This window comes from Bipolaris sorokiniana, assembly GCF_000338995.1.
Source record: "Bipolaris sorokiniana ND90Pr unplaced genomic scaffold COCSAscaffold_19, whole genome shotgun sequence".
Classification (NCBI taxonomy): Eukaryota; Fungi; Ascomycota; class Dothideomycetes; order Pleosporales; family Pleosporaceae; genus Bipolaris; species Bipolaris sorokiniana.
In genome coordinates this window covers 646,779-668,028 of record NW_006911913.1, presented here as the reverse complement: position 1 = coordinate 668,028, position 21,250 = coordinate 646,779, and the positions used below count along the sequence as shown (strand labels likewise).

Genomic DNA, 21,250 nt, shown 5'->3' with positions numbered 1-21,250 from the left:
GTATGGCGTCAGATTGGGAGGCGATGGCCGTGGTGGAGAGGTGTGAGAAAGTCAAGTCGGCGGCGGCTGAGTCGCGAACTAGTGGCCATGAATGTCGGAGCTAAGCAGCCACGTCCCGGCCGACTACCATGTCCTCCCTGTAGTACGTATACCATCTATGACTACATACACATACTACTATCCTACCCGCCCGCCCACCACATCACACCACATTCGCACTTTGCCACCCCGCGCCATTGAGGCAGCCTCGCAGCACAAGACACGGGCGCCATCACTCGCCAGTCAAAGGTACTGCCCAATTTCATACTACGCCTCCCTCTAGTCAACCCAGCAAGCAAACACCCAAAAAAATTATGGGAGTCAAGCGCTCACACCGCGACTCGTCGTCACCAGACGCCCACAGCACCTCGTACTCACGTGAGGCATCGGTCGACATCAAGATTGTCCAGCTAGACGCCGATTCCGCTGTATCACACGAGCACGCCGTCATGAAGTGCTCACTGCCCCCGCACGACCCGCTTACCTTTGCTTCCATTGAGGAACACGATGTCCACTATCATCAGTTCCACATGAACCGTTGCAGCGAATGCCACAAGAACTTCCCAGACCAGCACTACCTGCACTTGCACATTGCAGAGTACCATGACCCCATTAATGCTGCCAAGCGGGATCAGGGAGAGAAAACGGTAGGTCATGCGTCTTTGCTTCGTTTCTTGCATGTCCGCCCCTAGCCCCCAGATTCTCGTTCCTACTCAAAAGGCGATAAGACCTCTGTCTGCATCTGGGGGCTCCAAGTGTGGCGGGTGATAAGTACGTCCAACAGCATACTATGGACGTTCCAACTGATCTGTTCCAGTACGCTTGTCTTTTGCCAGAGTGCGATCGGCTATGCAGCACGCCTCAGAAGCGCCGATTACACTGCATAGATAAGCATCAGTTTCCCCGCGAGTACGATTTCATTGTCGTAAAAGATGGCATCGATAGACGAAGCAGCATGCTGATACCCCCTCACCGACGGAGAAGCTCCACATTGAGCTCAGCAGGAGGTGCCAGTGGAGCGACTGGGAGGAAGAGAGGTGAGTCAAGTGCGAGTACAGTAGATGACAGTATGGATGTCGTTCGCGGCCAAGACGAAGATGAGAAAGAAGAACACAACCAGGGAGAGGCTCGACGCTATCCTACCAAGCTTCATGGACGTGGAGGGTTTGGCCAAGGTCAAAGCCCCGGTCGTGCAATTGGACGTGGAAGTCCCCAAGCGACTGTCTCTCCCAAATACACCTCATCAGTGCAAACTGTAGACCCCATGGATAGTCTAACGTCGAGTATGTCTGCCCTCAAGTTCATTCCTCACAGTGTACGTATGGCGCGTGGCAGAGGAAGAGGGCAAGTGGTCTAGAAGTCGGTAAAACACGATACAAATTTAAGGCTAGGACTCCATTTATCCTTTTTTGTGAACGTACTTAGTGTGTGTGATGAATGTGTATCTCACAGATTCCTCCTAGTGCGACATTGCATTGTACAGTTCCTGGCACGCTTGCTGGCTGTGGCCTGGATTGGACGCAAGAAAAACAGAACTGCCCAATTATACACTCAGGTGCTCCAATTGGAGCGTTGAATGCTTATCTTGGTAGTACTGTGTCGTTTGTTGACTGTAAGCAGGTTGCGTATTTAGACTACCTACTACCCACCTATAGCCACCTATACCGACGGTCACCTTGCCCTCTCGCTCGACGCATTGGTTGCTCCAGTAAGAGAATTACCCTGTTGGTATTACACGGTCCGCTTCTGGTGTCCCCCAATGGTATGTAACCCTGCAGGCTAGCGAAAGTGGAGCTTACACGTTTCCTGCCATGTGTCCTGCTACGCGTGATTCTCACCTCATCGTCACAACTGCACCATCTCTACAAGCGCGCAAAACTCACATGTTTTTCCAGACCCTCAGGCATTTAAAGCCACCATGAAGCCAGCAACCGTGGCAACATGTGCGACTAGCAAACAAAGTTCTCCGCCGTAAAAATAGACAATCAACAATCTCCAAGGAAGTCCCACGCACACATCGCAAGCGCGTATAATCTTACTTTCCTTCACCGCAACCCAAGAAGATCGTGGCGCAGACTCAATACTGCCCAGATCGACTCATTGGAAAGGGTTGAACCAGCAAAAAGTAAGCCTGTCTGTGCACGAATTAAGGGGATACCCGTAAAGCTCGGCTGACATGCCGCCTGTACCTAACAGTGCACCGCCGAAGGTCTAGTGTATGGCGACCGATGTTAGACCGCGATTGTACGAATAGTGCGGTATTAGTTGCTCTTCAACTAAATGCAGAGAGGAGCAGCTTGGAGGCCTCAAGAAAAACCCGGTCGACAAAAATAAATGCTGAGACAGACCTGAGTCCTTCGGAAGAACAACCTAACGCTATGGCGCCTTCTCAACAAACTCCGAGCTCGCGACGAGAGGAAATGGTTACATTCCGCTTTCCTGCACCGGAAGATCGACATGCCCTCAATATATTTATACCAGAGCCTCAGATGAATAGCCCGAGCGAGCGCGCATCACCGACTTCGGATACGACACTATTTGACGACGATGATTTGGATATACCCCCTATAAGTCAAACGGCAGATAGCCATTTAATGCATGGCTGTACAGTAGTTGAGAACATTAGGTCAACAAACCAAGGCCTATATACAGCTTTCCATCGAGTCCAGGAGCACGCCGCGATCCCCATCCAGAGACGAAGTAGACAGCACCAATGTTACGGATCCTCTAGCCAGGCCTGTGACCCTGTCAGTACACGACACCAGCTGCGCACTGCTCGATGCAATGCTACGATGGACATCTTGACTGTTGAAGAACGGGAAATGGAGTACCAACACCGCCATACTTTCATCGGTACTGCTTCGCTCGACGAGTTCCTTAATCTTCTGGAGATTTCGTCCTCGCATCGTGTCACGCAGAGCGCAGTGGTGAGAGCCTTTGTACGATTGGCATCAACAGAGCAGCTGTATGCTCGTCAATGCTCTACGAAACTAGACAGGTGGGGACTGGTAGCACGAACAACATTGGATTACAGGGATACTGCTAGCGTCGATTATGTTGTACAATCGCGGATTAAATTAGGCTCGATCTCGTTACGGCAACTTCTCGACATGGTTCCCTTTGACGAAGACAACGGGGCAGCGGTTACAAAAGTCGTAGACGCCTTTTCCGCTGCAAGCCATATGGATGCGAAGACCAACATGGACATGAGCAACAAGGCCAGAGAGCTCAGGAGTTGGATCGTCTCACAGCAGATGGATGCACGTTGGTGCTGAATGAACCCGAGGTGGCCCAAATGCCCATAGCTCGGTCTCGCTCAAATATTCTACAATAAGCTTTGCTGTCTTTGTTTCCAAAAGAGAGGCTACAGCACGTATGTACGGTGACGTAGCCATGACACGCCCGTAGTTCTGACAAGCCCGTAACCCACAAACACCGTGTAACGCATGGGGGACGTTTTCTGACGTTGTACTGATTTCTCATAATACGGTAAAAGGGCCCATGATGAATGTTGTTTTGGCGTTGCTACTCTGGGCTTGTTGAAACTCGTCGCTAGGCTTGCCAGGGGGCAAGATTGTCGCCCGTTGGACGCGATCCGCCCAGAGGAAGGACATGATGATCCGTCCATGTAGCGCACATGATCTCCCCGGATCGCCCGTCAAGCAGGAAACAGTGGCGGCGCTGTCGATGCCGTCAGTCTTGAGCGTAGATGCAGATGGGCGGACGATGCGGATGTCGTCTGGCAGGATTTGGCAGTGCTGGTGGCACCCGCGCTCGGCGCCAACCTCCCTCCAAGGGACGCCAACACCGCCGTAATACTTGGCGCTTCGTGTCAGGCCTACCGCTTTGGTCTGAATTTCAAACGGGACGCAGGCCGTACTTGTGAGATGAGACGCTTTTTAAGCGTCTCAGGCTCGGCTGCCAAGGCTGCTACCCAGTCGTAGCACCCAACCCCAGCCTTGAACCACGCGGAGAGATGACTTCCAAGCGTCGCACTGTCGCCCAGCACCTGCTGCGGCACTGCGCCATGACTTGGCCTCACCTCCCAAGGGGTTTCATAACTCATCGTGCCTCGCAATCTTCGTAGGGTGAATTCGAGATTTCTCCTTTTCCCTACGACATACTTGCGCTACATTCGCTGTCCAACACTCTCTCTTTCTTTCGCTCTTACTCCCACTCTCGTCCTTTGCGAGCCACTTGACGCACCTTCGTTTCCCCACGTCGCCATATGCCGACTCTTTGCATGCCTGCTTTCTATTCGTGATAATCTTGAAGATCCGTCATGAGGCCTTCCAGCCTGTTTTTCGGTGCAGTGGGAATACTGTCGCCAATTACCACATCAGCACTAGAGTTGAATGTTGACGATCCAGGTTCGCTCTCCCCTGCATAAGTCTATGTAAGCTCCGTTAACATGATCAGCCTCTATCAAAGAAGCGACCAAAGTTGTCGCTGCAGGCCTTCGAGAATGGTACACCGGTGACCGACCCGGAGACGTCCCGGGAAACTTGCCAGACCCCTACTACTGGTGGCTATGCGGTGCCATGTTTGGTTCCTTTGTCGACTACTGGTACTACACTGGTGACGATACATACAACAACATCACAACACAAGCTATGGTGCATCAAATAGGTCAACCACAGGCTTTTATGCCACCCAACCAGACCAGTACTCTAGGAAACGACGATCAAGCTTTTTGGGCATTGACGGCCCTGTCAGCAGCTGAAAACAAGCTTCCAGACGCTGAAGGACAAATGTCCTGGTTATCACTCGCTATTGCAGTCTTCAACACGCAGGTGCCGCGTTGGAATCCTAAGACCTGTGGAGGTGGACTTAACTGGCAGATTTTCTCCTTCAACAACGGCTTCGATTACAAGAACACAATCTCAAATGGATGCTTTTTTAACATTGCTGCTAGGCTTGCAAAATACACTAAAAACGACACCTATACCGAGTGGGCGATAAGAGCGTGGGAGTGGGAACTCAGCGTCGGGCTGATGAGTCCAGATTATCATTTCTATGATGGAACCAGCGAACGACAAAATTGCACAGAGTTGAACCATATTCAATGGACATACAACGCAGGTATTCACATGTCGGGCGCCGCGGCATTGTGGAATATGTCAGAAACTAGGGGTAACGCCGTAAGTTTGTCACCTAAGATCTACCTTTTTTCTCTGAATTATCTTCTAACTTACTACAGAGTCAAGCTGAGTACTGGCGGACACGTTTGGAGGGAATTATCGACGGTGTTGGTGTTTTCTTCAACCCGGAAGGCGCACCAGACGTCATGAGCGAAGTAGCTTGTGAGCGAAATGGACTTTGCGACCACGACCAGCGCTCTTTCAAGGCCTATCTCAGCCGCTGGATGGGGTACACAATGCTGACCGCTCCCTGGACAAGAGAAAAGATCATGCCCAAGCTTAAGGCTTCTGCTGCGGCAGCAGCAAAACAATGCGGACCAGGAAAAGGCGGATGTGGTCTTCGTTGGTGGAGGAACGGCGTAAACGACGGAGAAGTTGGCGTCGGAGAGCAAATGTCTGCATTGGAGGTGATGCAAAACCTCCTCATTGACCAGGTCGCTGGACCGGTCGGATTGGACACGGGAGGCATCAGTAAAAACGACCCAAATGCTGGAAGTGATGCTGGAAATTTCGAGGTCAAGCACAATGCGATAACAACAGGAGATAAGGCAGCTGCAGCCATCCTCACTATCATAGTTGTTTCCATACTATTTGGTGGAGCATGGTGGATGATAATGGGCGAATAACTGCCCGCATACTAATTTCATTTATTTCTTGGTTCAAATATGCGTCCCTTGTCTGTGCCAATTCTCTAATTATTCCCAAAACATTTACGAGTGTAGTTTTCCGCTTACGCGTATAGTCTTACATTTACGAATCTTGGCTACTTGACTTTTCTGTGCTTACAATCTACTCGCATGATTCAGTCGCAAACTAAATTAACCAAACATTCGTCGAGTCTGGACATCCCTACCACTAGATCTAGCAGCTTCCCTGTCATTTCCCCACATCTATCTGGAACTCGATCAGTCACCGTGCTCGGGCATACTTGGGTATCCCAACTTGTTCTGCTATTTCGAGAACTCGCGAACAGCCTGTCTCAGTATCCATTTGAAAATGCGCCTAGAGGAAAATTAATGCACACATAACGAATTGTCGTGAAATCATAGTTTCCTTATTTACAGGGATTGCATTTGTGATAGGAACTGAGTCATGTGGAATACGTGATCAGCAAGGAACTACTTAGCTGTGGGGCACAACAAATGTTATATGTTGGGGGTTTGTAAGTACAAGGACTACTTTTCGGCGTGTATGCGGTGCTCTTAGACGAAAAAATTGTGTAAAACAAACGTCTCAATCTGAAATGCGCCTCTGACGTGCACTTTTTGCTGTATTAATAATGCATTAGTATGTTTCTCCAATAATCTGGAGAACCGGAAAATGAAGGTTCTACAACCTCGATGCCGAAGCATGAAAGTAGAGCACAACCACAACCTTCTCCAATATCTAGAAGCATTAATTGAATATTATATCATGGGAGCTTGTCTTGCTGCGCTTGTACGATTTTTGGGAGTTGTTGTAGATAAATCTTCGTATTGCTGATGACCTACTGTTAGCGTACGGTAACTACTTACGTATGTGGTTGCATCGATTTTCCGGGTTTGCCTAATACGGAAGAGGGGCATTTGTAAGCCCAGTTGATTACATACACAACCTCATCACCGAGATAAAGACTCTCCAAGCTCACTCTCTTCAATTGAACTAAATCTCTTAAAGCCTATCGAAATAGCTTGTGACAACGCCTAGTACTCACAGAAACAATGGCACCATCTAAGCCTTTCGGCATTGTACTCAAGGATGCTCAACAAATAACACCGTTTGAGCTGCATATTGAGGAAGAGAAGCTGCAAGAATTCAAGACGTTGCTCAAGCTCAGTCCAATTGCGAAAGAGACGTATGAGAATAAGCAGGATGAAGGTGGATATGGCAGGTTTGGAATAAGTCGAAAGTGGATAATTGATGCGAAGAAGGAGTGGCTCGAGAAATTTGACTGGTATGTCTTTTTGTCAAGTGCCTAGGCTGCTCTTCTAACTGAACTTTGCTAGGCGCAAAGAGGAAAGCATCATCAATTCTTTCCCTAACTTCAAAACCACCATCAACGACGATGATGGTAGCAAGTACGATATTCACTTTGTCGCTCTCTTCTCTACCAACCCTAATGCTATCCCCATTGCCTTCTTTCACGGGTGGCCCGGCTCTTTCCTCGAATTCGTACCAATGATGGACCTGTTGCGTGGAAAGTACACGCAAGACACTCTGCCATATCACATCATCGTGCCCTCTCTCCCCGGCTTTGCTCTTTCTTCCGACCCACCGGTAGACAAGGATTGGAAAGCTGCCGATACTTCGCGCATCATGCATAAGCTCATGCTCTCACTGGGATTCGGAAAATCAGGCTATCTCGTACAGGGCGGCGATATTGGCAGTATATTCTCGCGACAAATTGCTGCAACGTACCCTGAATGCAAGGGTATGCACTTGAACTTTATGCTCACTAAGGACATCAAGGACTACTCTTCGCCCAGCGACGAGATCAGTAGTGCGGAGAAAGTGGGTATCGAGAGAGGCGACGCATTCATAGCTGTAGGACACGCGTATGCCAAGGAACATGAGACGAAGCCCTCTACTATTGGCCTGGTACTATCCAGTTCACCTATTGCTCAACTAGCTTGGATTGGAGAGAAGTTCCTCGCGTGGTCCGACCCTTCTACGAGACCGTCTCTCAATACCATCCTGGCGGATATCACGCTATACTGGTTGACTGGCTGCTATCCAACATCCATCTACACATATAGAGATAACAGGACGACGTTGTATGTCGATAAGCCTACAGGTTACAGCTGGTTTCCGTATGAGCTTTCGCCGATTCCAAAGGCTTGGGCAGAGAAAACAGCGAAGGTCGTTTTCTTCAGGGCACATGAGAAGGGTGGACATTTCGCGGCATTGGAGAGGCCAGAGGTGCTTTGGGCAGATGTGGAGGAGTGGGCCAAGATTGCATGGCAGTAAAAGGGAGGTTCTAGAGCTAATGCAGAAGCTAAGAGGAAGTTTACGCAACAATCAGCGACTACTGCAGTAGGCTTCACCATGTAATGATTGTTCAAGAATTACGTTCGCTTTACACAAGTCTGTTGTCATCTAGAGTCAGTCTCAAGAATAACATTATACAATACCATGCACATGAAAAGGCGGTGATGAGGAAACCCACCACGACTGTCTGGCTCTCACGCTGGTGCCAGAGGGTTGTGCTCACACAAGTGTGATAGGCTCAATTGGGGAATATGTTGAGACACGCAAGACCTGTGTGTAAGACGTGTAGGTAACAAAAAGAAAAGAACCATTTTTAGTCTGTGTTGAGAAATCAATGAAAAAAAGCAGCGATGCGCGTAGCATGTATCATGCGTGCACCGTTCATCGCCACTTTTCCTAAGAGCTGTGTATACAACATACAAGTACATGTCCGAATCTCCCGACCGTCATGCCGAGTCCGGTTGAATTAACTGCCGGAATCCTTCGAATGGCCAGAATGGGGTCGGTAGGATTTGGTACAAGGAGATGGAGTCTGGGACCGGAGTAAGGAGGTCTGTTAAAATGTCTGCAAGTGGCTAGCCGGGTGGCTGTGTCGGCCCCTAATGACGTACCAAGTACCAATGATGATTACCTTGCCAACGCAACCCCCATATGCATGCCTGCGACAACTGTCGCACAGTGAAACGTGCCGTCGCATCAATCGAATTGGCCCAAATGGATACATGAGCTAAAATTTCGCTCGGTTCTAGCAGTTTTCTACCAAATCCGTCGTCGCTCTCTCTGTCTTTACCTGTCGTCGTGGTCGTATTGCCCCCCTTGTCTTATCAGCACCCCTATCAAACCACAACACTCGCTTTTGCCGAAAACTGGCTGACCCGGGCACTCACTCACTTCCAACTTTGCGGGTTGCGCACGCCGCTCTTTGAACAATGGGCCACTTTGAGTTTCGAGAATTGGGGGCGATTTGCAATTATATGCGCAGCAAATACGAAGAAAGAGCTGAGACAAAGGGGAAGCGAAGACGATCAATGAGCGATACGGTCACGGAGCGAAAGCAAAAGTATGGGAAACTGCATAAGCCGCCGACAGTACAGTCGCTGCATCAAAGACAGGACAGATCGCGCAGTCGGCTCCAGAAAAGTAGACCGCAGTCCATGATGAGCCTGGCGCAGCCCTTGCCCAATCTCTTTGTCCTGGAATACGATCCGTATCCGTACAACACACAACCATGCCAGTTCCTCGGAGTGTTTTCAAGCATCGATACAGTCACAGCGGGCGCATTCCAGCACGGCGCGTACTCATTTTCAAGAGAGGGGCTACTAGACGGCTCAGAATATCTCAGTCCAACAGGCCGCATCAAAATCGTTTCGCACCCGCTGCAATCCACCGGGGTGACTGCCACTGTGCCGGGCGAAACATCCAAGAAAGACGGACAGCACATGCGCCTTGATATCCCGCATCCGCTCAGCCAACCAGTTCCGCGATTCGACAGCCACCAGGATCTTAACATGCCGAAGAGAAGCGAGGTCACTGTCTACTTGGCACTTCATGAAAGCCCCAATACAGCGTTTTGCATCGGCTTGTTCACGAGCAAGAGTCTAGCTTGGGGCGCGTGCTTGAAAGACAAAGCGTGGCTCGAGTGGACGGACAAAGTGGTGGAGCAAAAGAGGGATGTGGGTGAGAACAACCTCCCGCGTATTGAAGGAAGACTTGTCGGAAGCGGACGGCATGTCTGGTACGTCAAGGAGTCAATTGTCAATGATGTGAGAAAATGAAAAGAACGTCCACTGAAGGTCTTTCTTCACTTTCTTCCAACTTCACCCACGTATGAGAGACTCACGCATCACGATGGCTTATGTAACTCACCACAATGCATATACAGCGAAGCATGTGTTTACACGCCCTTCCCCCTCCCTCTCGATTACGCGTGTATCATGCATACCCTCTCACCGCCCGAGGACCCAGACCCACTATTAAAAACGCTTTCGGTCCCAAGATTTCTTCTACAAAGCTGAAAAAAAGAACATCATGTGATGCACGTGTCCGCTCCCGCCAACGGTAATCGGCACTTGGCTCGGCACACTGCATTTTGAACCAACGGGGGGGGGGTTTACCTTTTGTCTGCATGGGGATTGGAGGGTCTAGGCCAACGCACGTCGGGTATGCAAAGCTGCGTTACGCCTCTTGACTTTCTCTTTCTCTCACCGGATATTTTGTTTTTCCCTTTCTGTAAACGGACTGCCCTAGGCCTACATGAACCCCAGAAAACTTTTGTGCATAGAAAATGAATAGGTGGGGGCGGAGGCGGTTGGGGAGGCAATGCAAGAGGAGTGAGTGGTAAGAATATTTTGGTAACGCGATGTCATGCGTAAGACGAGTTAATGATTTCATATCCTTTTTTGGGGGTCAAAAATTGGCATGAACGACACAATGTAGTTTTCTTTGGTATATCTCTTAGTAGGAGTTGGGGGTTTGGGGGTTTGATGTCATTGTGGTATGTTGTGCAGTACTACGAACATTTCTTAGGGAATGATTATTGCAAAAGATTAGATATGCATGTTGGAGTCAGTCTCGCGACATGTAATGTAAATTTTTGTTTGCTTTCACATATAACTACATGCATGTGCTCAGTGAGATCACAATTTATAAATCAAAAGGGTACAGCCGTCTTGTATTGTATAGGCTTGTCATCTGATCGCAAACTTTGCTTAGAACATGCGGACGCAGAAGTCCGGAACTTGTAATGGTGAAGCACTGCCTGCTTTGCTCATTTGTGATCTCGTTACAACAGCCCTGCAATTTGAGCAGCTGTTATATGTATCAATGGGCGCAAGTCCTTTCCTAGCGATGCTACTGCTGTACGCTCATGCACATCTTCTTATTAAGTAAAATCTCAGTATACGCATATGTATTGCTCGTCGTATTGTTTTGGTGGAAATTTATAGCTGGATATGGAAGGAGCAATATGAACTGAATTACGACGGATCTTCGAGTGCGATCATGGCTTCAGATAGTAGAACCATATATGGTTCAGCACGTAGATAGAACTAGCCTAGTCCGATGCAGCTTTAGCGCCAGTGTACTCTTTACTAAGCTTAACTTCGAAGTATCGTGACTGTGATTGCGACATGCGGATTCTTAGCAGAGAGGTGATGTCGCAAGAGATTATTCTCTCTAGCATGAGAAGGACAACAGTGCTAGGAATACGTTGTCTTTTTTTCTTTGCTTGGTATAGATCCTTTTCAAGTAACGTAGCGCAAGAAGCTGAGAAAGTATTCCAAGAGATTGAGCAAGATACTTTAATTTGGCCACTTTCTTCCGTTTTGATGCTATTTTGAGATGACCTTCTCGTGGCTATGAGGCCCAGCATGTAATGCTCTTTCAAGAAAAGGCTTTGTTGAAGCTTCGGTGATTGTTGCCACAAGGGCTACCTTCCCGCTCGATATCCGCTTTGTTACTATATTTGTTCTCTTGTTCTTTAGCAGAAGCTTATGGTTAGTATTCTGAGCCGCCCCTGAAAGACCAAGGAACGAAAAACAAGGCTTGGTTGGGAGGCTAAGGTTTCAATGACAGCGTAATCCGCGACTGGCAACCGGCTTTGATAGGCGAATTACGGAAGATGTGGAGTAGAATATATCCATATCGTGACGTAATTGGCAGAACAGGTATACGACACGGGCTTGTGATGCACGCGTGCTCTTCTCTGGAGCGCCGGGTACAGTATCAGCTGCGTCTGGGGCTGATGGCTGCCGCGGTCATGTGCCAGCCACTACACTGCTTACGCGTGCAATGCGTGTCGATATCCAAGCCATCCTTGGTTATGTGTCGATGGCACAATGTGTACAATACCGCGAGCTACTTGAAATGCACGCGGTGTTTTCCAGCCAACGGTAATCCGGCACGTTGCGTTGGAGTACTTGTGTGGCGACAAAAATGAGGCATACATCAAAAGGTAGAGCCATGTAATTTAGACGAAGCGATGGGCGTTCTCGCAGCATAAAGCAAGACTGCCGACTGGGTACCGATATCCTGGTTCGGTGTGATGTGGTAACTGTGAGTGGGCAGTCGTAGTGACATGTCGGGCTGAGATTGTGCAAGGGCCCACAGTTCATGGTGGGCGCCTGTCCTATCACGTCAGTGTGCAAGGTAGCAGTTTGAGCAGAGGTGTACCGAGCCAATCGCCGGGCGGACCGTATACACTGGAGCTTGGATGTTCCCCCAGTGAAGATCTATTCTGGGGGAGCTGGAGTTCAGGCGAACCAAGTTGCTTGGGCGAGAGAGATGGATTATGGAAATGACGCTAGCCTGTTGTATCGCGATGTAGGGGTATCATTTCCCATGCATTTGTCCGCTATCCTGTCGGGACTGGTGCGCAATTGAGGGCTGATGGGATGAGCACCCAGGACGGAGGAGACGAGCCGATCGTCTCCTGCCAACAGGGTCTGCAATCGATTGGTGGCGGCGACCGGGCTGCTGCATAAGGAAGGATGCTGGCAATCAAAGAGAGCAAGTCATGACTTCAGCCCACAATACGAGGCTGACGGGGCCCTGGTACATGGCAGATCTGAGGGGCCCTGGAGCATTGGAGTTGCCAGGGTCAGAGTATTGAAGGAAGCGGGGCAGGGCAGTATGACCGGATGAGTGCCGACCGTGACAGCCACGGGCGTGCTTCACCAGGCCTGCACCTACATGGAGTCGACACGAAGGATTCTTCCTGATGGACATTAGTGGTGGAACCGACACAGGTCCTGGACGCCGCGGTGGTCCCAGCAAGCTATTGGCGATACTGCGCCCGTGATCCGATCTTGTATGATCGCCGACCGGGTCCAATAGCATCCAACATGGGCCTTGGGGATGTGCTGCAAGGGGCGGGACCTCGACCGTCTTATGCGAACAACGACAGCTGCTTCTTCTGCTGCCCGTGATTGTGGCGCTTCTCGATCTGGCTTTCTGTTCATGTGGCTCACTGCTAACTCCTACTCCAAGCCCGAGTCGTGACCGTGCCGCGTCGCCAAGTCGCTGCACAGACTGAACACGATCCTGTCGTAGTGTAGGGCATAGATAGACGATCATGCTGGCTGCACCTATCAATACACAAGGCTGCAATCCAATCTGCATGGTGGGCTGGCTTTGCTATCCCCGCGGAGCGCACCAATGCAACCCCAGAAGACGAGAGTGGCAAAAATGGGCTGATGCCATTCTACTACTACTAGTACTACACACATGCACATGGCACTACAACTTGATCGTCCCCACATGATTTCATCCTTCGGTAGCCTCACATCACTTTGACTTGCACTCACAGCAGGCGGGCTTGCAATGTAGCTGTATCGTTCTAAGTATTACCAAAGCAAATCTAAAGTACAGTTGCTGCCCAACCACGTCGTTGGCAGTGCATCGCCCTTTGGGTTTGTGGTGACGAGGTGTCGTTTGCTGCGCTAGCATCTCTCAGGCCCAAGACAGAAGAGTCTATTGTCGCCCAACACCCACAACAGGATTTGTCTGGCGGCGTTCGACTATTCCAAATCCTTGACCGTCCCTTTGCTGCATCTTGTTTTCAGGTAAGCGCGGTCCGGTGGGATCCACATGGACTCGTCACTCCGGCGCTTCACTTCGTCCACCTCATCAACCCATGCTTCGTCGCGTTCCCCATCAAGACCTTCCAGCGCCTGCGCCGGACCATGCGTACCCAACATTACGATGCCAGCCCCAAAGCAACCATGTTCCAAAACATCTGTGCATCCAACACATGTCGTCAACATGAACCGTGCGTTACAATTGCGTTCGTACCCTGACTCTCCCCCCCCCCCGCTTTCCCCAAAAATGCACGACCCAAGAAAATAGTGAAAGCCAAAAGAGCTGGCGACAAAAGAAAATGCAGTAATATCTGACACGACGTCAAAAAGAGAGAGAGAAACGCTACAAAGAACATGACCGCACATGGCGCTATTTTTGACCAAAGGAAAATGGATGCAGACCGCCTTCTGCCCTGAACACCTCATGCCCCATTGCCTTTTATAGACTTGGTGAAAAGAAAAACAATCCCATGGACTGCGCCATGACCGGTATATGTACAGGTAAGAAAAAAGCAGGCCACGTCATTTGCGTATTGTGATCACGGTCGCGCACTCAGTGCGAGTTTGGAGGTTACCGGCGCTATGTGCGCCAACGCATTGCCGGAAACGGTCGGCGGATGCCGCACAATAGGAAGCCCCCAACACAACTGTCGTTACCAGAGCTTGCTGTTATCATCGCCGGCGTGCTGTAGATGTGGGTCGTTGTGCTGAAGGGCCTGCGCCGACTTCCTCAAGGAGGTCCATGCAAGATGTCAACACTGCGCAAAAATTAGCAACAAGCGCCATGATCAACAATGGCACTATACTCACTTGCTACAATCTCCTCCTCCCATACACCCATCTGGTAGTCGACCAGACCGTGCTTTTCCATACTATCACAGTTCTTGACGAGCTGCGTGCCCATCTTCTCCAGAAAGTCATAGTCAATAAGCGACTTTGGGGCCTGCGGGCGCTGGCCTGTGTTGATCATTTCCTGAGTCATGGCCTTTTGCTTCTGGAGGGTCGAGAGCCAGCACGTGTTGAACTCTTCCCATAGCTGCAAGCGCTGTTGGTAGTAGGTTTCATCGTCGCGCACAAGGCCTGCTACAGTCAATTCAGCTGCTCGCTCTACTCGACACAGATGGAGGAACTTACCCAAAGTCTCTGCAAAGTGCAAGAGCCAGTCCGACATTCTAAACAGCATGGTGCCGGCCTCACTGAGCCGGCTGTCACGCACATGCTCAAATGTCTTCTTGAGCTCACTCTGGTAAGTCCTGTAAAAGTCGTCGTAGTCGTTGCCACTGCCAGATTGCGACTCGCTATAACTGGCCTGCGGATAGCCCGGTTGCGAGGTTGCTTGGTTGGGGTCCGTCATGCCGGCAGCAGAGTAGGCGGGAGCAAGGGCTTCTCGTCCGACCTGTGTTTGGGATGCTGTATATGCGAGAGAGGGATATTGTGAGGGGACGCTCTGAGAGGCAATGGTAGCAGCAGGTGCGCTCGTGGGCCCGCCTTCATAGTATTGCTGTTGTGCAACGCCAAAGCCGGTGCTGAGGACCTGTATAGCCGAGTCCCTATTTTGCTGGTATTGTTCCACAGGCTCATACTGCGACGAGCCCGTGGCGGAAGCCTGCGCGCCGTACATGATGTTCTGGCCGTAGGGCGAGTATTGTTGGGGAGTACGCTGTGCCTGCTGCTGCTGGTCGGTGCCATAGTCTTGGGCACTATATGAAACGTTGGAGGGCTGGACTGATGAGCCAAACTGTGCGCTTTCACCGTAAGCGTAACCGTAACCCTGAGGACTGGCGCGAGATCCGGAAGAGGGGAGGGAGGTAGGTGGGGCAGGCGCTGTCAGAGGCGGCTGCCTGAAGCGATCGGGTGCGCTTACCACTGGATAGGAGGCCTGTGGTGGAAGGAGCGTGCCTTGCTGGCTTGCGTAACCTGAGGGAGTATGCCGTGGCCGGCGGTCATTGTCCATCCCAACCAGCCCGCCTTTCATTTGCAGACCGAAGGGCGATTCGAGAGCCCGGTACGCCGAGGGCGAGACTGGCGGCGTCGCGTAATTGGCCAGCTTGCAGGCTTGAGCAAGATTAGACGAAGATGATGGGCGCAACAAGTGGAGACGAGGCGGGGGACGAGGCGTAGGTGAGGGTGACAGTGATAGAGAGGGAGTGCGCAGGTCAGATCAGATGGAAGAGGCGCGTCGTTTGGGAAAGTGTGCGCGTGCGAATGGGCCGGAAAGAGAGGGGGAGGATGCGGGTCGGATGTTGGTAAATGTACGACGTCCAAAATTGGTAGACCAAATGGGTTGAAGGACCAGATGGTATGGATATAAACACGGCCTTGACACGTCGACTACTAGGCCAATGGAGCCCGATGATGCAGCTGAGGAGGCTCGCGCAAGAGCCTCGGCGGTAACCAGGATATCCTCGCTTTGGGGAGTGGGACGAGGATGAGGGCAAATGCAATGCTCCAGGGACCGGACCCGAAGTGGAAATGCTGGAGAAAATATGTGCGTCGAGTGGACCGACTAGAGACTTAGCTAGTTGCCGACAGCGAAATTGTCCGGTGGAGTCGAGCGTGGAGGACCCTGTCTCAAGCGGGCTGGTGGTGAGGCGAGGCTTATGCGTGAGAAGTTTGGAGGGTAGTCCTTGCAATGCGATGAGTGTTCCAACGAGTCGGACTTCGCAGCGGCCGGTCCAGGGAGATCGTCTCAAACAATCAAACGTCTGCGTTGCGGTAGCTTAACGGCCTAAACGCACACTGACGTTGTTCAGCGTGGGTAGTGTCTTGGAGGGCGCGCACTGGGCAAGAAGGAGTACATGCAGAGAGACGAACGAAGCCGTCGGTCCGAGGCCAGGCTGGAAGTGCGACAGACGGACAGTTTACAGTCGAGAAGAGCACCAGGGCGGTGCGGGTAGAGACAGACCGGACGGGTTTTATTAGAAAAGAGAGTCGAGGATCACTGGCGCCCGTGCGGGCGTGGAGCGTCACGACGACGGGCAGAGGCTTGAGGCAGGTTTACGGGAGCCCTAGAGTGGCTACCGGAAGAGGTCCTTGCGAGGGCGTAGTGGGTGGGGAGGGGGGTGGGAGTGGGAGTGTTGTTTTGGTCGGCGATGCTAGTCTCTGGCTGTAGCAAGCACGCACACACACACACAGAGTTGTCGACCTGGCTGGGGAGGGAGATTGACGGGAGGGGATTGGGATGGTGCAAGATGACTAGGGCTACATTGGGAGGGCATCAAGGCGGGTGAGGGCCAAAAGGAAGAGTTGCCCAAGCCACGCCGGCGCAGGCTGGAGATGGGCTCTGCCAGGGTGTTGAAACTAGAGGGCAAAACAATGGTGGGTGCCTGAGCAGTGGGTGTGGCTGCTGCAGGCTGGACGAGGGCGTGCTGACGAGTAGCAGACATGTGTGGGCGGTGGGCTGGCAGTGTCAGCGACCATGCGAAGTATCCGATTTCCGATCTGGTCAGGGTGGGGCTGCAGATACCCTGTCCTGTCCACCATAGTTACGGATCGCCCATGGTGGATCTGCAGGCGCCTGTGCAGCCATGCTGCAGGGCATTGTCGTGTTTCTGGCTGCGCTGCACCGCCGGACGACGTCTGCACGAGCCCAGGGCCAGCAGCAGCAGCAGCAGCACTTGTCTTGTCTTAGGGCCGTCTGGCCTGCTGTTGCGCCCTCGTCCGCAACATGGCGAGCCAGAGGAGCAGAACTCGTCGGGCGGGCCCACGGCGGCCAAATGTCGCAGGCTTGCATGTCGAGCAACTTTTCCCCTTCACCAGGCTGGGCTTGGCGCGCAACAGTGACAACGCGCCGCACAGCATTTGCCCGCAGTGCGCGCCGTGGGAGCAACCGCTAACCTTCAACAGCGCTTTTCCGAGCCCCGTCGCGCTCTTGTTTCATACGTCCATAAGAGCATGGAGCATGCGAGCATGGAGCTCTCGCCTGCTGAAGCGCGCCTGCATGTCGCCTACTGCTGCCAAATCATCAAACAAACATCGAACTTTGCCGGCCTCAAGCATGTCTTCGTGACGGCGTGCATGGCGGCAGCAGCAACAGCAGCAGCAGCAGCAGACCATGTGCTGGATTGCTGGAGCGAGGGCGCGGGCGCATGAGCGTGAGGATGACAAAAGGTTTAGGGGCTATCTCGGACTCGACTCTCGATCCGCCAACCTCTCATCTCTGCCATGCTGCAAGTTCCCGCCGAGGCGCAGGGATGTGCTCGCCTGTGGTCGATCCTGTCTTGTGATGCTCCTCGTCCCAGTCCCAGTCCCAGTCCCATTCTTCTGCGCCCTAGCCTCACTCGTCGATCCTGCCCTCGTCAACCACTGCGCCCCGTCGAAACATGTTCCTCCTTCTGCCTCTCCGCCCTCGTCTGCCCTCGCCATGCCCCCCTCCCTCTTGTGCTGCATATGTACGCGCCATCCTCCTCCTCAAATCTTAACCTCCAACGCCTGGGCCTGGCCCCGAGCCTGCCTAGCGCCATTTCGGACTATGCTGCCGAGTAACCTCAGTGGCTGCTGCCGCGAACTCTCCGTCGTGTTCCCAGCCCGGCAGAGCTGCCCACACTAGCACTAATAATAAGCTGCACCGTTTATTTGGAGCTAAAAAAGCCCGCCTCGCCCTGCAAATGACACCAGGAATCCACCGCTTGTCGCGCCACACGCCTCTGCGCACGGTGCCTAACAGGTCACGATACATTCTCTAGTTAGTATCATCAATCTCCTTCCACGTGAGCCCCGTCAGCCGCCGCCGCCGGCCTTGTAAGTACCGACAAGTAAGCTTGCGGTGCACACCATGCCTCTGCAGCTCCGGTGTCGCCTACCGAAACCAAAGTGGTCCAATTGACGCCTTGCCTGTCCTCACAGGCCATGCGAGTGCGTCATTTCGGTACGGCTGGCGATCATCAAGTGGCCCCAGCTGCCGCCTCAGCCTACACTACACCAATGCTCTTCCTAACATGGCAAAGCACTACAGGGCCTTGAACATGCTTCGAGAACCTTTTGCTCCCTTCCAAATACAGGACCCCCGTACCCTTCCCCCGCCTGATTCATGTCACCGCTACCTACCACCAAGACAATGCGCAATTAACAGGATCGCCATTACCTCTGCTTACATATCCAAGTACACACTACATCTTTCTTCCATACGCTCCTCTAGCGGCGGCCAAACCGCTGACCAGGAAGCCCCCGCCGCCAACTACCAGCCTGTCCCCCGCCCCTTCTAGATCCCAGTGTTCATCTCGGAATGCATGTCTTTCTATCCACTATTAGCACCTTCCCACTCCCCATCTTCCGCGCAATGAGTACGTACGTAAATACATATGTTCCGGACCAACCGAGACGTCCATGCGAGTGCATGCTTGGCACCACCGTTTGAGACACTGCCTAATTGGTCGCCTTGCTGCTGAGTTCAAAACAGACGAGTCAGAAACGTCACCATCTCGCATCAAGTTACCAAAACACTGCACCGTTGCGCTGGTTATAAATACCACCGGCAATAGAGTGACCTATCCCCAACAGTGCCCTGCTTATGTGCTTCGCCCTCATAGGTTACTCTCTTTTTGGCCAATCCTTCATTTTATTTTTTCAAAGTCGATCAATGTCTCGGGGAAGCGAATCCGACGTTTGCGCCGGCCATGTCATCAACAAAGCCGTGTGCTTACAGTAACGTAGTCAATCTATGCGACAATGTAATCCTACCCAAGGATTATTGCTGAAGAGACAGTTGTCAAAGACTGTCAGGGACGGACCGACAAGCCAATAGCATGCAGCCACTACCACATTGACAGGGTTGATCCCACATGCCTGCACAAGCTGATACTCGGTCTGTAAGTAAAACGACGCATTAAGTTCGGGATTAACCACACGTCAAACCCCAAAGCGTTACAACCCTAATACTCAAAAAGTTTACTGAGCGGGAATGGAGGGATGGCCCGGCAGGTGTACCATGACGAGATAAACGGCGCATTAGCCACAAAGTGCTTGCTTATGCCCTATCCGTTACACCTCCAGACATACTAGTCCGACTTGTACGCGACGCCGTTGAAGCCATTATATTTTTCTTTGAGCCCAGCGCATTTAATAGATAGTATCGTCAATGCGCACAGTGGTAAAGGATACACGTAATTCTTGGGAATCGCCGCTACCCATGTATTTGAAAAATGCGGTCATCACACGTGGCTGTGCTCGAGATTGATGATATATTCGACAATGCTACCAAGCCCGCACTCAGTGACACAGAGATGGTGTGTGCAAAGTATATTCTTCATCGCTTGACCCAGGTAGGCATCTTGCGTGCTTTGACATGACCCGGCTTCTTCCTCTCCACCTTCCTTGGGTCGCGCGTTATGGTGCCAGCTAGAAAAGCAATCAGCAATCATGTTTGGAAAGCGCATAGAAAACAAATTGGAGGTGTTCAGGGGCTTCTTTCGAGACTGTAGGGCATAACCGCAACCGTGCGCCAGGCACAGTGCCTGCATTGGCCATATCCGTAGAGCCACTGGAAAAGCATTGCCGTCATGAAGACACCTGGGCTTTGACCAGGAAAAGAAAGAACAACTTACCTCTTCGAAGTGCTGGCTTTAATGCGGGCTCATGGACCAACAATGATTTTGCTACTGCCAGAGTCATTGCCTCCGCCTGGCCAGTCAGACCACCACCTTGTACTAGTGCAAATACATTGTACTTGTCCAGGCGCTGGGTAGCCTTGAGCGCCCACACCGCGCTCTCCCGATGATGTAGCCGTCCAAAGAATTGAGAGAGGGATTTGCCATTGACCAGTACCTCACCTTCACCCTCCACAAGCCATGCAACCGCAGATGATGTCTTCCTCCGCCCGACGCCTTTTGCACGTCCAAGCTCGTCAATGACACCAGGCTTCGGCTTGATGTCTCCAGGCTGGACTGGCTTCTTGTACCTCTGCATAGCTTGCAGAACCTCCTCCGGCATGAGCGAGGGGTGAATGCAGTTCAACTTTCTTAGAATCTGGAGCATCCTATGATATCGCGCCGTTTTTACCGGCTCGTTGGTCATGATGCGATATTGCTCAATTGTCTTCCACGCCACCTTTGGGGCCTCTGCAGGTGGTATAGTAGGGAGAGTGGCGACCTTGCGAAGAAGAGCGGATAGCGAGAGAAAGTCGTCGGTGAATGTGGGCTTCGCGCTGAAGTAGGATGGCGATGCAGGGACAACACGTAGCGTTCGTAATATATTCTTCTTTTCTCCTTCTTCGCCACTGCCCTTGATTCCATCGAAGTCGAACTCAGGCGCTGCCTTGAATGGTTCCCGTAGCTCGTCTTCTGTAACCTCTGCGTGCCTTGCAGCTGTTGTCGAGATGCATCGCCGTATCTGAGGGTGAAGGCTCCGTTGAGCTGGTCGAATCGCCCGCTGGCATTGGGGTAGCGGACGGCTTCCTAGGGCGTCGAATGCCCTCCATATGCTCCGTGAAAGCTCTCTGCTTGCCATTGTGTGTCTGGCATATACGCACGCACCACGGTTGTCTCGTCAAAAAACTGCCAGTGGTTGAACGTCGACCGAACCGCGTGCAAA

General features: G+C 51.8%; 10 protein-coding genes across 10 annotated transcripts; 7 read left to right on the top strand and 3 right to left on the bottom strand.

Annotated features, from left to right (window-relative positions):
- The first annotated feature begins 156 nt into the window (after positions 1-156).
- Positions 157-1,437, top strand: COCSADRAFT_41845 (uncharacterized protein). Its single transcript, XM_007707417.1, has 2 exons — positions 157-686; positions 857-1,437. Exons 1-2 carry the CDS (start codon positions 354-356, stop codon positions 1,394-1,396), a joined length of 873 nt encoding a protein of 290 aa, XP_007705607.1. The 5' UTR covers positions 157-353; the 3' UTR covers positions 1,397-1,437.
- Positions 1,438-2,062: 625 nt separating this feature from the next.
- COCSADRAFT_266003 (uncharacterized protein) lies at positions 2,063-3,483 on the top strand. Its single transcript, XM_007707588.1, has 2 exons — positions 2,063-2,164; positions 2,236-3,483. Coding segments are annotated over exons 1-2 (1,080 nt in total). The 5' UTR covers positions 2,063-2,163; the 3' UTR covers positions 3,315-3,483.
- COCSADRAFT_265998 (uncharacterized protein) lies at positions 3,484-3,866 on the top strand. The gene has a single exon (XM_007707587.1). The coding sequence runs from the start codon at positions 3,652-3,654 to the stop codon at positions 3,853-3,855; it is 204 nt and encodes a 67-aa protein (XP_007705777.1). The 5' UTR covers positions 3,484-3,651; the 3' UTR covers positions 3,856-3,866.
- Positions 3,867-4,321: 455 nt separating this feature from the next.
- On the top strand, positions 4,322-5,806 carry COCSADRAFT_31453 (glycoside hydrolase family 76 protein; the record flags this gene model as incomplete). The annotated part of the gene is made up of 3 exons (XM_007707353.1): positions 4,322-4,409; positions 4,459-5,180; positions 5,240-5,806. The coding sequence occupies 3 exons, from the start codon at positions 4,322-4,324 to the stop codon at positions 5,804-5,806; spliced, it is 1,377 nt and encodes a 458-aa protein (XP_007705543.1).
- A 987-nt stretch (positions 5,807-6,793) lies between these two features.
- COCSADRAFT_185751 (uncharacterized protein) lies at positions 6,794-8,292 on the top strand. Its single transcript, XM_007707586.1, has 2 exons — positions 6,794-7,113; positions 7,166-8,292. The coding sequence occupies exons 1-2, from the start codon at positions 6,881-6,883 to the stop codon at positions 8,124-8,126; spliced, it is 1,194 nt and encodes a 397-aa protein (XP_007705776.1). The 5' UTR covers positions 6,794-6,880; the 3' UTR covers positions 8,127-8,292.
- Positions 8,293-8,831: 539 nt separating this feature from the next.
- COCSADRAFT_41841 (uncharacterized protein) lies at positions 8,832-10,256 on the top strand. The gene has a single exon (XM_007707416.1). It carries the CDS (start codon positions 9,077-9,079, stop codon positions 9,920-9,922), a length of 846 nt encoding a protein of 281 aa, XP_007705606.1. The 5' UTR covers positions 8,832-9,076; the 3' UTR covers positions 9,923-10,256.
- Positions 10,257-14,395: 4,139 nt separating this feature from the next.
- Positions 14,396-15,677, bottom strand: COCSADRAFT_103432 (uncharacterized protein; the record flags this gene model as incomplete). The annotated part of the gene is made up of 3 exons (XM_007707585.1): positions 14,396-14,481; positions 14,534-14,806; positions 14,858-15,677. 3 exons carry the CDS (start codon positions 15,675-15,677, stop codon positions 14,396-14,398), a joined length of 1,179 nt encoding a protein of 392 aa, XP_007705775.1.
- Positions 15,678-16,661: 984 nt separating this feature from the next.
- On the bottom strand, positions 16,662-17,456 carry COCSADRAFT_31449 (uncharacterized protein; the record flags this gene model as incomplete). Its single annotated transcript, XM_007707352.1, has 3 exons — positions 16,662-16,829; positions 16,855-17,091; positions 17,190-17,456. 3 exons carry the CDS (start codon positions 17,454-17,456, stop codon positions 16,662-16,664), a joined length of 672 nt encoding a protein of 223 aa, XP_007705542.1.
- A 321-nt stretch (positions 17,457-17,777) lies between these two features.
- Positions 17,778-18,927, top strand: COCSADRAFT_194634 (uncharacterized protein; the record flags this gene model as incomplete). The annotated part of the gene is made up of 3 exons (XM_007707584.1): positions 17,778-18,114; positions 18,409-18,463; positions 18,510-18,927. The coding sequence occupies 3 exons, from the start codon at positions 17,778-17,780 to the stop codon at positions 18,925-18,927; spliced, it is 810 nt and encodes a 269-aa protein (XP_007705774.1).
- Positions 18,928-19,619: 692 nt separating this feature from the next.
- Positions 19,620-21,195, bottom strand: COCSADRAFT_41838 (uncharacterized protein). Its single transcript, XM_007707415.1, has 2 exons — positions 20,266-21,195; positions 19,620-20,059 (listed from the first exon to the last, which is right to left on the bottom strand). The coding sequence occupies exons 1-2, from the start codon at positions 21,164-21,166 to the stop codon at positions 19,968-19,970; spliced, it is 993 nt and encodes a 330-aa protein (XP_007705605.1). The 5' UTR covers positions 21,167-21,195; the 3' UTR covers positions 19,620-19,967.
- Positions 21,196-21,250: the final 55 nt, after the last annotated feature.

Excerpts from the sequence above, each read along its gene's own strand:
- COCSADRAFT_41845 (XM_007707417.1), top strand. The coding sequence starts at position 354 with ATGGGAGTCAAGCGCTCACACCGCGACTCGTCGTCACCAGACGCCCAC. Across the intron at positions 687-856 it reads GGGATCAGGGAGAGAAAACG|TACGCTTGTCTTTTGCCAGA; the intron begins GTAGGTCATGCG and ends GATCTGTTCCAG.
- COCSADRAFT_265998 (XM_007707587.1), top strand. The coding sequence starts at position 3,652 with ATGATGATCCGTCCATGTAGCGCACATGATCTCCCCGGATCGCCCGTC.
- COCSADRAFT_185751 (XM_007707586.1), top strand. The coding sequence starts at position 6,881 with ATGGCACCATCTAAGCCTTTCGGCATTGTACTCAAGGATGCTCAACAA. Across the intron at positions 7,114-7,165 it reads TGGCTCGAGAAATTTGACTG|GCGCAAAGAGGAAAGCATCA; the intron begins GTATGTCTTTTT and ends GAACTTTGCTAG.
- COCSADRAFT_41841 (XM_007707416.1), top strand. The coding sequence starts at position 9,077 with ATGGGCCACTTTGAGTTTCGAGAATTGGGGGCGATTTGCAATTATATG.
- COCSADRAFT_41838 (XM_007707415.1), bottom strand. The coding sequence starts at position 21,166 with ATGGCAAGCAGAGAGCTTTCACGGAGCATATGGAGGGCATTCGACGCC. Across the intron at positions 20,060-20,265 it reads AAAGCCAGCACTTCGAAGAG|CTGGCACCATAACGCGCGAC; the intron begins GTAAGTTGTTCT and ends TTGCTTTTCTAG.